General features: G+C 32.6%; 1 protein-coding gene and 2 long non-coding RNA genes across 3 annotated transcripts; 2 read left to right on the top strand and 1 right to left on the bottom strand.

Annotated features, from left to right (window-relative positions):
* Nucleotides 1-1,863: 1,863 nt before the first annotated feature.
* LOC111001626 lies at nt 1,864-2,741 on the top strand. The gene is made up of 2 exons (XR_002600481.2): nt 1,864-2,062; nt 2,406-2,741. It is a non-coding gene; the product is annotated as an uncharacterized LOC111001626 (long non-coding RNA).
* Nucleotides 2,742-4,164: 1,423 nt separating this feature from the next.
* On the top strand, nt 4,165-5,279 carry LOC111001627. Its single transcript, XR_006750849.1, has 2 exons — nt 4,165-4,636; nt 4,941-5,279. It is a non-coding gene; the product is annotated as an uncharacterized LOC111001627 (long non-coding RNA).
* Nucleotides 5,280-6,193: 914 nt separating this feature from the next.
* Nucleotides 6,194-12,685, bottom strand: LOC111001629 (actin-related protein 5). Its single transcript, XM_022271573.2, has 12 exons — nt 12,437-12,685; nt 12,163-12,328; nt 11,782-11,948; nt 11,353-11,544; nt 10,932-11,162; nt 9,773-9,894; nt 9,511-9,591; nt 8,969-9,127; nt 8,160-8,323; nt 7,504-7,641; nt 6,897-7,051; nt 6,194-6,514 (listed from the first exon to the last, which is right to left on the bottom strand). The coding sequence occupies exons 1-12, from the start codon at nt 12,540-12,542 to the stop codon at nt 6,210-6,212; spliced, it is 1,986 nt and encodes a 661-aa protein (XP_022127265.2). The 5' UTR covers nt 12,543-12,685; the 3' UTR covers nt 6,194-6,209.

The raw sequence follows: 12,685 nt of genomic DNA, 5'->3' as shown, positions 1-12,685 counted from the left end.
GTTACCTTCTGCCCCAGACTTTTCGGGATTATTTCCAAGGTCGCTGTAGCCTCTACTAATCCGTTGCCGGATTAGGTGTGTGGTTATACCGCCACTGTTGGGTCACCAGAGCCTCGTCCGGCAGGGAGAGCAGTGCATCTAGCATTGAGCACCAAGATTCAAGGTATCGCCGCAGTGTCGCGTGTGCTGGTGAGGTTGACAATTGTGCCGGGCATGATGTTAGCTCCGTTCTCCCCTTACGCCACGCACCAGCACCACCACCTTCTAAATACAAGAAAAGAGCGTACCAATTCTTAAAAGGCCGGCAACGCACTCGCGAGCCCTCTGGCATTGAGAGTGTCCATGGGCGGCGGTATCACTTAACATCAGATGAGACTCCTGTCCGTTTGTCCTGCCCTGTTTTTTTATAGAACAGGGGTTCTATAAAAAAAAGGGATATAAAAATTTGTTTTCGAAGAATCAATCGGCATATTTGTTTTATTTTCTCCACCTAGGAATCGGACCCAAGTTCTCATAACTTCTGATTTAATATGCTAGCCAGAGAATAGGCCTCTGAGGTAATTACACATGATTATGAACTATCAATTGTTTAGTACTTGGGTTTAAGCATTCATGAGCTAACATGTATATGGCATGCATGCGTCATGTGTGTGTGGCGTGAATAAACATATTGTAACTTAATATGATCTATAATATTTAATGATCAGCAACGATAAATTATATTATGCAGTATTTTGTTTGACGTCGTTGCATTGTTTTCAATCGAGCTGAAATCCGTTTATCCGTTGAATAAAAAATTGTGTAATTATTTCATAGAGATAACACGGCATTTAAATTAATTATACATCAGAATGATGATCATATACTTTACTACGTTATAGTTAAACTTAGTTGACATTTGTCACTACAGTAATAATACTAGAAATAATAATACAAATCCTTGCTTTTAAATTCAACCTTATGTTATATTTCAATAAAAATAAATATCATTTAAAATTACCTAATAATTTTATCAAAACTTCTGATACTCTTTCGGAAATCACGGAAAATTTTCTTTGGATGTACTCGAAGATTACTGAACTTTCCATTAAGTAGGCTATGACTCCAATTCCAATTTTAGTCAAGATGGCTTAACTAGTGTATGTAGATAGTCGAAAACTAAATCGGTATGAAAATTCAAGTTTCTTGATACAAATCTAGTTTTCGACTTTCGAAATTTGTTATTTGTTAAGGGCATCTAGGCTAAGCCCCTAGTATTATTTTGTTTCTTCTCAGTCTGATGAGTTCACAGACAACAACCGGCTCATCGACATCCTAGGATCTAAAATGACGCTTCGATTTCAAATAAGTTTTAGTCGCCCTTGTGAGCGTACTACACTTTAGAATCGTGACAATAACAAAAACTTTAATGTAACGGTCACAAACGTAACCAAATGTATTATGTGAAGTTTTTGAATGAAATGCAAACATTCTGTTTTTAAGAAAGTGGGAAAGGGCCTTTGAAAGAGAAAAAGGTCAAACTAGGTCATACTCAAATCTGAAAACTTTCCCTATTCATAAAGGCACAGGCTTGCCATTTCAGTTATCCAATATTTTTGTTTTCTATAACATCGAAGGATGTTGTCTACAAAACAGCAGTTTATAGAAATGAATGAAAAATTTGTTTGCAAACATGATTGTCATGAGAGTTGAGTATCCTATTTTAAATCCTGCTTGTTCTCGTTGTTGATTTTGGTCTTCAAAATCTCTAAATTATCAACATTACAGATCACGTATCGAAAGTTCTTTAATACAATAAAAAGACGTGATAAACATCTATTTCGAAAATAAGTTATTTTTAGAACTGATATCAGAATTTGTTCTTAAAATAGAATATTTTTTTATGAAATTGGCATTTGATAACGATCATAATCCGATAAATCTTCAATATAAATGTTGCCGCTTTGTAAATATCGCCAGTTATAGATTCAATAACCATTGATTGCGCATCGACTGTGATCAAGAGTATTATTAGTACCTATCAATCGCTTTTTAATACTTATTACTACATAAATACTATAACGTAAGTAAATTTTATCTTTATTTATTTTGTGATAAAATTAAGTAGGTCATTCAAAGGCTTTTTTAATAATTATACAACAGAGGCTCGACATTAGGTACTTGTGGTATTTTATTGCTTGATGTCAGAATCAGTACATGTTTTGTAATTCCTATTACAAAACATGTGTCATTATAGTACTGTGCATAATAGTAGGAATGATCCTAGGTTGCACCTGAAAACCAATTATGGAAAACAATCTAGGCCGTCGTCTGGACGTCGATTTAAATACTTACCTCTTTTACATACTCTCATTAAAAACAGTAATTTTAATACTAGCGAGTTCAATATTGTATTTTTATTCCAGAATGAACCGTCCAAACAATATGCCTGGAGCTTTCACCGTCCAAGGATACTCTATCGCACCAAACCCCTGCTTTGGACCAAGCAGATGCTCAGTCAACCCACATTTTGGGGTACCTGCCAATCCATCACCACACTACAACACTTGCTTCGTCTCTGCATCCTCACTTAGGAAAGCGTACCCACAGATGACTCAACCTAGACATAATTGTTTTAAGTAATTTGCCTCGATGAAGGTTATGTTGAATCTCGATTTTTGGAATATATTAGGTATATATATACATAAGTATGTTAAGTTTTTACTAATTTCTAAGATATATAATAAACCTATTAACTCTTATATGTGTTTCTATGATTTAACTGCGTCATTGGTATAGTGATAAGCATATTCAAATACAGATGATGAAAAAGAAATACAATGACAGGACAAAATAATATATTCAATCTCTTCACGTATCGACTGTTTTAGTTTGGATAGAAACGTACGAGGAACGCTTTGCTCAGATATTGCGTATGGTCGACGCACACCATACTGTGTCTACGACAACTCCTCTTTCACATTCCCTCTCTTTTTAGAATTCATAGCTAAAATGTACTTATATCACCATCTTCTAGCAAATAGCATGTGATATTGATTGTAGCTGTACACTACAAACGCTGACGTGTTTTAATGCTATAGGTATACCTAGAATTTTGTGGTATAAACATTGCTTAGAGGTCTATACCGAAAATTATGGTACATTCCGTTAAAAAAATCACCTGATAAGGTGATATTATCAACATATTGTAACAATTTTAAAGAAATTCGAGCTGTAGAAAAAAATATCAGAGTCAGCTTAAACGGATTATCTCAGCAAATAGTTTAAGGATATAAACAAAACAGGATGCAGATAATATGTTTATGTTTCATTTCTAAAATGTTTAATATGTAATAAATATATTTAATATGTTTCATTTCTAAAATATTTTTTCTCAAATTTTTTGTTAGAAAAATTAAGAAGAAAGGTAGAAATAAACTACCAATTCGAACTATATAGGTGATCCAGAGATCAAACATGAATACTTACTACCTAACCTTACTTAGGTACCACTGTTTTTTCTTACATACAAAAACTTAAAGAAGTTCTATTAAAATATTTTTATAAATATAATAAGTGTACATCGACAGAAAGTTTTATTACATGTGAGTGGCCCCGCTCGCGTGAGATTTTAACTTCATTACATATATTTTTTTTATTCGAACACATTCAAATTAAAATATATCAATACTAATGTGTAACAGGATATTTATTTCCATGTAGGATACTGAAAAGCTTCTTCAAGCTTCCTCTATTCTGTTCGATCTTTTCCCGTTTACAACCAAGTTTAGCCCTATCATATTATCAGTGCACACCTCTAACGGTCTCAAACGATATGTATTGTTTGATGTGTGTTATTATTTCTTTACTCTTTGGGATAAGTAATCTGTATTGGCGATACTGAGGTGTGACCAATTTTCTCTATTCATCTACTAAAGGTTTTTTAATTTCAAATTTCCAATATACTCGTAATTGTTTTCTATGATATCGAAAACCTTGTCCTTGTATAAAAAAGGCAGTTTATGGGAATCTTATATTCTTGCTTATTTTTGATGATGTTATTAAAACATGATTGTTCGAGAGTTTAATATCTATGTCTTCAGTAGTCTTGTTAACCGTCAAATGATTACTTTTAATAATAGTATCTTTGACTTGACTTGAAAAGCTGATTGGTCTATGACTTCTAATATTACTTTCGTCACTTTTTTTGGAAATTATTCATTAGATATACAATGCAGTGAAACATTCATTGCTATAGAAATTTGGAATTATCTAAAGAGTTCTCACATGCTGTCATTTAATGAAAATCATTGGTCAATCATTATCTTCACTGAATCTTTGAATTATCTATGAATATTACGTAATAAATTATTTCTCATACACCGTTTTTGGAATAGATTTCATTATCAAGGCGTGATAAACATGTACATATTCCGAAAACAAATATTTTTAGAACTGATATCAGAGTTTTTTCTTAAAATATAATATTTTTAATATATATCTGATAACGATCATAATCCGATAAGTATTCAATATAAATGTTGCCGCTTTGTAAATATCATCAGTTACAAATTGAAGAACTATCGATTTAACGTCGTTTGCGACCAAGAGTTTAATTAGTATCAATCGCTTTACAATCACTAACCTACATAAATACGTAAGTACATTTGTTTCGTTATTTATATTCATAAGTCTAAGTAGGTCATTCAAACGTTTTTTTAAATATTTATGCAACAAAGGCTTGACATTATGAAGGGTCTTCTACGTAAAGTATGACATGTGATAGTGATAATTGTTACGTGATCTGTCACCGGTAGTAACAGTGCTGTCATTGCTAGGTGGAATATAAAAACCAATTAACTAAGACCATAGACCTAGACGATGATTTAAACACTATATTACATTCTCTCATTTCAAAAAATTTGAATACTAGCGACTTCAATATTGTATTTTTATTCCAGAATGAACCGTCCAAACAATATGCCCGGAGCTTTCACCGTCCAAGGATACTCTATCGCACCAAACCCCTGCTTTGGACCAAGCAGATGCTCAGTCAACCCACATTTTGGGGTACCTGCCAATCCATCACCACACTACAACACTTGCTTCGTCTCTGCATCCTCGCTTAGGAAAACTTACCCACAGATGACTCAACCTAGAAATAATAATTATTTTAAGTGATTTACTTCGATAAAAGCTCTGTTGAATCTCGATTTTTGGAATATATTAGGTATATAAAAACATAAGTATGTTAAGTGTTGACTAATTTCTAAGATACATAATAAACCTATTAACTCTTATATTTGTTTCCATGCCTCTAAGTATAACTGATTTATTGGTCTAGTATAAGTATTTTTAAATGGCCCTACCACCTGGGTATTAAATTTTTTTTTATTAAAATTAAAGCAGCTGAGATCAGCCTACAGGCTTACGGGAAGCTCGAGATGGTCAGTTCTTTCCAAAGAAACATTCCGTAGGATATTGGCACAGTTGAACTGTCATTTTCATACAAAGGTCTATCCACTTACACCGATCCGACCTACTATGAATATATTGTATCGGCAGATGGCTATTACAATCCGTCGATTGGTTAATGGTACACTTTTATCAATATGTGTATTAAGATGTCTACCTCAGGTGGCCGAAAATGGATTGATTAAGTGAACCTGCAAGAAATCTGCTATCCATTTACGGAGAGCATTGGTAAGGTGACACAAATGATGAGTACTTGCCTAAGTGTTGTCAAGGGAACCAGGAAGTGCTCTCTAAATTTCGTCTAAACTTTCAGCTGTTGTTTGTGGGTCATAAAGTTACTTGCCGTATAAAATTTGCAACTAATAAAATTTGTTTTTTTTGTAGGCAAAATAGATTATCCTAACCCACGCGTAAGATTAAGTTTTAGTTTACGTATTAATTATATTTTCTTAAATACTAAATATATCACGATATCACAGATATTATAAGGATTTATTAGTAGAACTTTAAATCTAAATCTATTCAAGATTTACGAACCGAAATATAATTTGAGGAAAATTATAGGACATTGACGAGATAGGTGACATTTCTTTAATATGGATTTTTAAAAAAGTTGGATGGAGACGCTGTAATTGTTCCCTTGGATCCCCGCACTTAAAGTCACTTTCTATAACGTTAAATTTATTAGACAATTCAATTATGATTTACTTTGAAAACGTCTAAAAGAAAATTACACAAATAGAAACATTTATTTATTAGCAGTCAACCACAATCTCTTCTTTAACAACGTTCGCATCGCCCGCTGGTGCTAACGTGTTATCGACTATAGGCGGTGGGCTCTTATAATATTTATTACTCGCATAATGCTCCTTCAAATATTCGCCTCCCATTTCATAATAATCCTCTTTTGTGATACAACAAGATTCAAAGTCATTACTCCCAGCAAAGTCTCTTGCCCCGTACCACGCGTCTAGGCTGGAATCAGCCGCCATTACCACTTTGTGAGTCGATTGGAACGGTCGCATTTCTAGCAACTCCCTTTCTAAACGCTCTTTGAGACCTAAAAATAACGTTTTTAGTTATGATTTAATTAAGAAGAATCTAGAACGCTTAATAAACAACTAAAACACAACACGGGTAGGTTCAATTATATTTTAACAATATCGAGTGTTTTTATGTTATTTTACGTTAATGTTAAACGTTGTTTTTCTTTTCTAGTTAATCATCTAGTTATTTACATTGAAATTTTAAATGAATTTCTTAAACAAAATTTTGCGACGTGTACTATTGATTCCGGTCTGAAGGACCAAATTATATATATTATTTTAACGAATTCCAACATTGTTATCGGAAAGGATCAAAAAGTATAAAAACACATGTATGTGACATTGACATTCAAATGAATTGAGTTAGAATCGACGTATTTTAAACAATTATAATACCAGGAAACTGCGAGCATCCACCAGTCAAAAAGACATTATTCGCCAGCAAAAGTTGATCTTCGGCACTGAAGTGTTTAAATACATACTCCATTGATTCAGCCAATCCAGCTTCTGGATTCCCCATCATTGATGGCTGGAAGATTAATTCAGGCGCCCTAAAAATTTAGAAGATTCATAAAGTAGTATAATGTACACGATAATAATTTTTATGATTTGATATTTTAAATGTGGCATGTAATTATAATGTAACAAACGCTATGAGGTATGCTTAAGACTGATTTCATTAATATATCGATTTGTGGGCGTAAAATTATTATTTTTACATCCAAGACAGTTTTACGTCTTAGCCTAATTAACAATGAATATTCATTATAATCAATACTAAAAATTACTGTAAGTCCCTTAAATGAATATATTACATTCTTAACACAAACCAACTCGAACACAATTATGGATAAATACTACTTTTATTGTTATAAACTGATCGAATTTTAGTAAAGGGGCATTTATTTTCGACTACACAAAGCAAAGCGAGACAAAGCATTATTTATCGTATTAAAGTTAAATAGTACGCCTATGAGCGCAAAGTATTAATGTGTCTTTGTACCTGAACGGTTCTATGGCGAGATGCAGCTGATGATGAAGGCTCGAGGATGGAGCAGGTTCATGCTCCCTCAAAGCCTCTTCCAGTTCGAGAAGCCTCTCACCATCCGCGTCTGAATCGGAGTCTGCCTCTCGACTTATGCTACGATTTATATTTAAAAAAAACTTTTTAAAAAAGATTATAGTTTTTATAGTTATTGCAAAAACGTTGGATGTTTGTTAATTATATTTATTTTTGTATTCCCGACGCCAAAATGAACGACTGCTTAGCCAACGCTTCTTTGCATTAAGGAGGCCAATCTTTTATAAAACATTTCACAATCTATGGATTTTGAAATAGGCAAACGATCCAGATATAATCTCATAAAGATTATGCTACCCGATTTGTATTTTGGATTCTGCAGAGGCCCTACTACATATTTTGGGAAGACTGATGTTTCAAAAACTACATAGACATAATGTACGTCTTTTAAAATAATCAAGCCATGTTTCATAAGGTTATTTTTAATATTTTAAGGTATTATAGTGGAAAAAAATATTGAAATTACGTTTTTTTAAATATTTTAAACCTTTCGATTTTCAGCCAAACATACTTCTTTAAAAGCATAAATTATGATTCCTACAACCTATATTAAACTATCTAGCTTAGTTATAATATACCTCTTATAAACATCCCAATCCGAGTCCTGGTTCCCAAATTCGTCTCCAGCTGCAGCCAATCGTGAGATGACCCTCATCCTCTCAGCCGCAGCTGCCGTGCGCCTACGCACCATGGCTGCTCGACGAGCGCGACGTGCCTCTCTACGGGACACTATTTCGCTGTACTGAAATTTTGACGTGACAACGTCTTATAAATTGGTTTGCCGGGTGACACTTCAAGAAACTGCGTTACGCTCCGCTCACGTTATGCGCTCACAATGAGAGCGAGTGAGAGGCACGCGTCTCTTCCACTCGGGCATGGTTAGCCCGCCTAAGAGCGAGAGAGACAGACATAAAAAGTGATTCATCCTTCTTCCTACTATACGAATGAATATTCACATTAAAATTATTTTACCACTCAAAGTCGTTGTCACGTAAAACTTTCGCCCGTATACCGACTTTACAGGCAACCAATTTTTTTTTAATAAACTTTCTAATACGTTCAAAGCTAATATTTAAAAATACACTTTATATTTCATTATTAGCAGACGCAAAATTTGTATATACTTATAACAATAACATTAAAAGAATAGAGCAGAAAAAAAATAGCAGTCGCAATGGAACAAACTACATTATCCAGAAAAAAATATATTATTTTATTTATGTTCAAGCATCACATATAAAACGAGAAAAAAACAAACACTTATGAAAATGTTTGCCGAGTAATTTTTCATCACCGTTTTATTCTAAAGTATATAAATAAAATCTAAACATTCGTTCTAGAAAAAATGTATCCTTCATGATGTATCCTCAATCATAAAAGCCCATACCTTTGCCCTGGTTTCCGCCAACCAGGTCTGAAAAGCCTCAGGGTCCTGCGGAGGCTGCATACGACCTGAAGGACGAACCTCCACTTCTTCAGGGTTTGCAGCAGCCGCTATGCGCTGCTTGTTCTTGTCTATACGCCCTTGGACGTTTGCTATTTGACGCTTTTTTTTAAAAGAAAACAACGCTTTTAAAGCCATAGAATTATTGTTCTGGCCTAGAAAGGCCCTTTCAAGATAGATAGAGAAGATATAAACAGAATCCTCAAAAATGCATTTCGTTTTCAAACAGAGACAATGTGTAAAAAAAAGTAAATAACTACTATTGACGTAATGACCAAATAAGAAAATCAAACACAAATAATGAGGAATTAGTGGAAGTGGTTTTAGTGGGTATCTCTCACCCAGTAAATGTATTTTCTACCCGGATAAAAAAATGAATTTATGATATTTTGTTTGTTGATTTTTAAGATTAGAGCACTCAATAAACAAATTAAATAATTTACTTTTAAGTTTTATATTATTAAAAATAATAAAAAAAACAATACCTGAAGATCAGCATAGCTCTTTATATCAAATGTTTTTATTGCTTCTTCGAATTCATCCGTATCGCCCTCTTCAATTAAATCCTGAAATTATAAACATATACATTTCTAAAACTAATATTTCACCTAAAAACTATATTATTAGAACATGTCTGAAAGCATTATATATTATTTTGAAGATATGTGTTACGTGCAAGCTTTATATGATAGACTATATATACATATTTAATTAATTATTTCTGTAGGGAATAGTAAATAATAGTACTTGTATAGCAAGTAATTGTTGCAGCTGTTCCTCGTCTTCTGCAAGTCTTTCCTCTCTTTTCCTAGCGTTGATCTCTAAAAGGCGACGCGCCATTTCTTTTTTCCGCTCTTTTTGTTGTTCGGCTGGGAAAAAAGTTAAAAAGTATATAGGAGTGTGTTTTGTGTGATTTTGACTTTAAATAGTACTAAGCTTTTCTAATCATTTTTTTTAAAAGAATCAATTTCTTATTAGAGTTCTTTAAGTTTGTCATCATTTGATTTTTCTATTCTGGGTGTAACGAATCGGTTTGGTCAATGTCTTGATCATGCTTACACATTTCTATAAGTTTGTCGATTGTTAGTTCTTGACTTTGTGAATCCAGCAATTATTGGACGTTACCATCATCCACCTCTAAATTAAATTGTTTGGAAATATCGACTACTTCATCAATTTGTTCAGAATTTTAGGATAGTTCTCCTTAGATTTTTGTTTTCTTGACAAACAAACAAATGACAAATTTGACAATGTTTTTTAATGACAATTTTTTGGTCCTTTGGATGAAATAAATCAATACTGTGCACTATATATGTATATTCTCGAGAATGTAAGTGCATGCTCCTATTTCACCATGCCTCCTGCTGATACAGGACAAATCTTTGTTATTAATTTATTTTATTATTATTAATTACTTCAGATGTTATGTGGACAAGGTGTAATGGTTGCAGCTCATCTCATATATATTTCTTTTTTTGACGTTCATAATTGTACATTATGTTACCTATATGAATAAATTAATTTGAATTAGAAAAAACAATTCTACGCGAAGCACCTTCGAACTTCTCGTTGACCGAACCGAAACAAAACGGAATTAGCAAATGAAAAACCGTGTAATGCGTTTTCCTAATTCGCGTAAGTCAACCTACAACTGACATTCAATTTTTTATGTTTAGTGACCACGAGGATTTTCATTTACATCATGGCGCTGTTAGCAAAATTTTTAAGCATTTCTCATCTCGTATATTTCTCACTTAAGAAAAGACAGTATGTTATATAGTCTAGATTTAGAAAATATTTTTAATAAATCATAAAAATAATATAAAAATCGATTATTACCAAATTTAGTTAGTTTTAAACATTTTCCAGAAAATATAGAAAACCTTCATACTAAAATTGAGATTACCTGTAAGTGTCGAAGAGCTCGTATTTTGAACATAGGGCAGCTGTATTTTTTTCACGTACGTGTCGTAGTAATCAGGGTTTGCCCACTTCTTGATCTCATCTTGGTAATCCAAAGCAATAGAACAGTGTTCATGCAAGATCTCCTCAATACGAGACATTGTTATTGCATTCACATGGACAGGATATTTGAGCTGCAGTAACTTATGTAAATAGGAAATCATTTCACTTCCACCTGTAACAGAAAATGTAATAAAATATTGTGTGTACAATGTCAATAGAGATGGTTCGATGGAACTTCACCTGTTCTTGTATTCATTATTGTAGAAGTAATGCAAAAAAAACTATTTGTCACTTAAGTTTATTCAAGTAATTAGTAACAAACGTTAGTACCTATAGTTTAGTTTAGTTAGAAATGTTTATACCTAAGTTGATCCTTCTAGCATGTTCAGATATAACCTTCCCTCTTATTACAGGTATAATATGTATGGTGTGGTATCCACAATTCACAATAAGACCACTATCACCAATATTATTTTTATAAAAGCTAAAGATGGAATCTATTCCATAACTAAGAGCTGGTACACCATATCCCTCAAACAGAAGTTCAGACATCACTGGAAATTAATAAAAAAATTACATGTATATTTCAACTTTTCATCATTACTTATAGGTGTTATCTAAATATATATTCTTATACTTGTTAACCATATATTATGCTGGTTTAATTAATGCTAGGTCTGGACTCTAAAACATAACCTTATACAATAATGATCTTCAGATTTATAGATTTAAGGTCTTACCATATCTAGTTAAACGTGTTGCATACTAGTAGGGTAATTTAATACACTTACATTGTCTCGAATAGTTAGGAGTCACAAAAGCTTCTGTCATGACAATGGGATGTGGTACACAGCCATCACTATCTAATCCTAAATGTGAAAATATATAATCACATACCAGTTCCTGCACCTCAAAGTGAGTTACAACATTTTTGTCAAACTGTGTTTTCAACTGAAATCTAAGAAAATTACAATAAATTTTAAAATTCATTAATAAATCAAGCAAAATGGAGAATTTTTTCTACAAAAAAAAGTTGAAAATGTGTTATCATTTGCCACCTATGACAGGGTTTTGCAGTCTTAATGAAATGCCATGTTAAGCACAAATAAAAGTTGAATATCACAATAATATTAATAATGGATACTGTAATCTAGTATGAAAGTAAAACATACCGTACTGCTTCTATATTGAGAATATCGTTTCCTATTTGTATTGGTGGAGTAACTGGTGGTTCGGCGTCTTTTTTACATCGATCTTTACGAGGTCGAGCAATAAGATTTTTGAATATTAAATGTGGTTCATCATTTATTGACCATCCTACTCTACACTGATAGGAACCTATATAAAAGTAAAGGTTATGCTCATAAATCATGGCGTATTTATATATTGTGTTTATCACAATATATAAATACGCTAGTTAGTTAATTTTTTAAGGGAAATATTTACCATTATCTATAACGAGAGGTATATGACCAAATTTTAGCGTAGGCTCATATTCATGAACTATATCGGGAACAGTTTTATAATCTTTCAAAACCAAAACATTATCCATTTTACAGGTTCAAATCTGTTTTACTAAAATATGAGTAATACAGAAAATAGAAACTATGAATTATTATTTTATTTGCAAAAAAATAAACAATAACAATAAACAAGGCACAAGCAGTTCACGCGCATCCCGAAGTCAAAAATTGA

This window comes from Pieris rapae, chromosome 19 (assembly GCF_905147795.1).
Source record: "Pieris rapae chromosome 19, ilPieRapa1.1, whole genome shotgun sequence".
Classification (NCBI taxonomy): Eukaryota; Metazoa; Arthropoda; class Insecta; order Lepidoptera; family Pieridae; genus Pieris; species Pieris rapae.
Note: the sequence above shows the minus strand (reverse complement) of the source record. Positions and strands in the feature narration are given on the sequence as shown.

What these genes read in the sequence shown, in the direction of transcription:
- LOC111001629 (XM_022271573.2), bottom strand. Translation starts at nt 12,542, where the DNA reads ATGGATAATGTTTTGGTTTTGAAAGATTATAAAACTGTTCCCGATATA. An exon ending in GAGCTCTTCGACACTTACAG is followed by an intron (nt 9,895 to 10,931) that starts GTAATCTCAATT and finishes CTTTTTTCCCAG; the next exon opens with CCGAACAACAAAAAGAGCGG. An exon ending in TGGATGCTCGCAGTTTCCTG is followed by an intron (nt 6,515 to 6,896) that starts GTATTATAATTG and finishes CGTTATTTTTAG; the next exon opens with GTCTCAAAGAGCGTTTAGAA.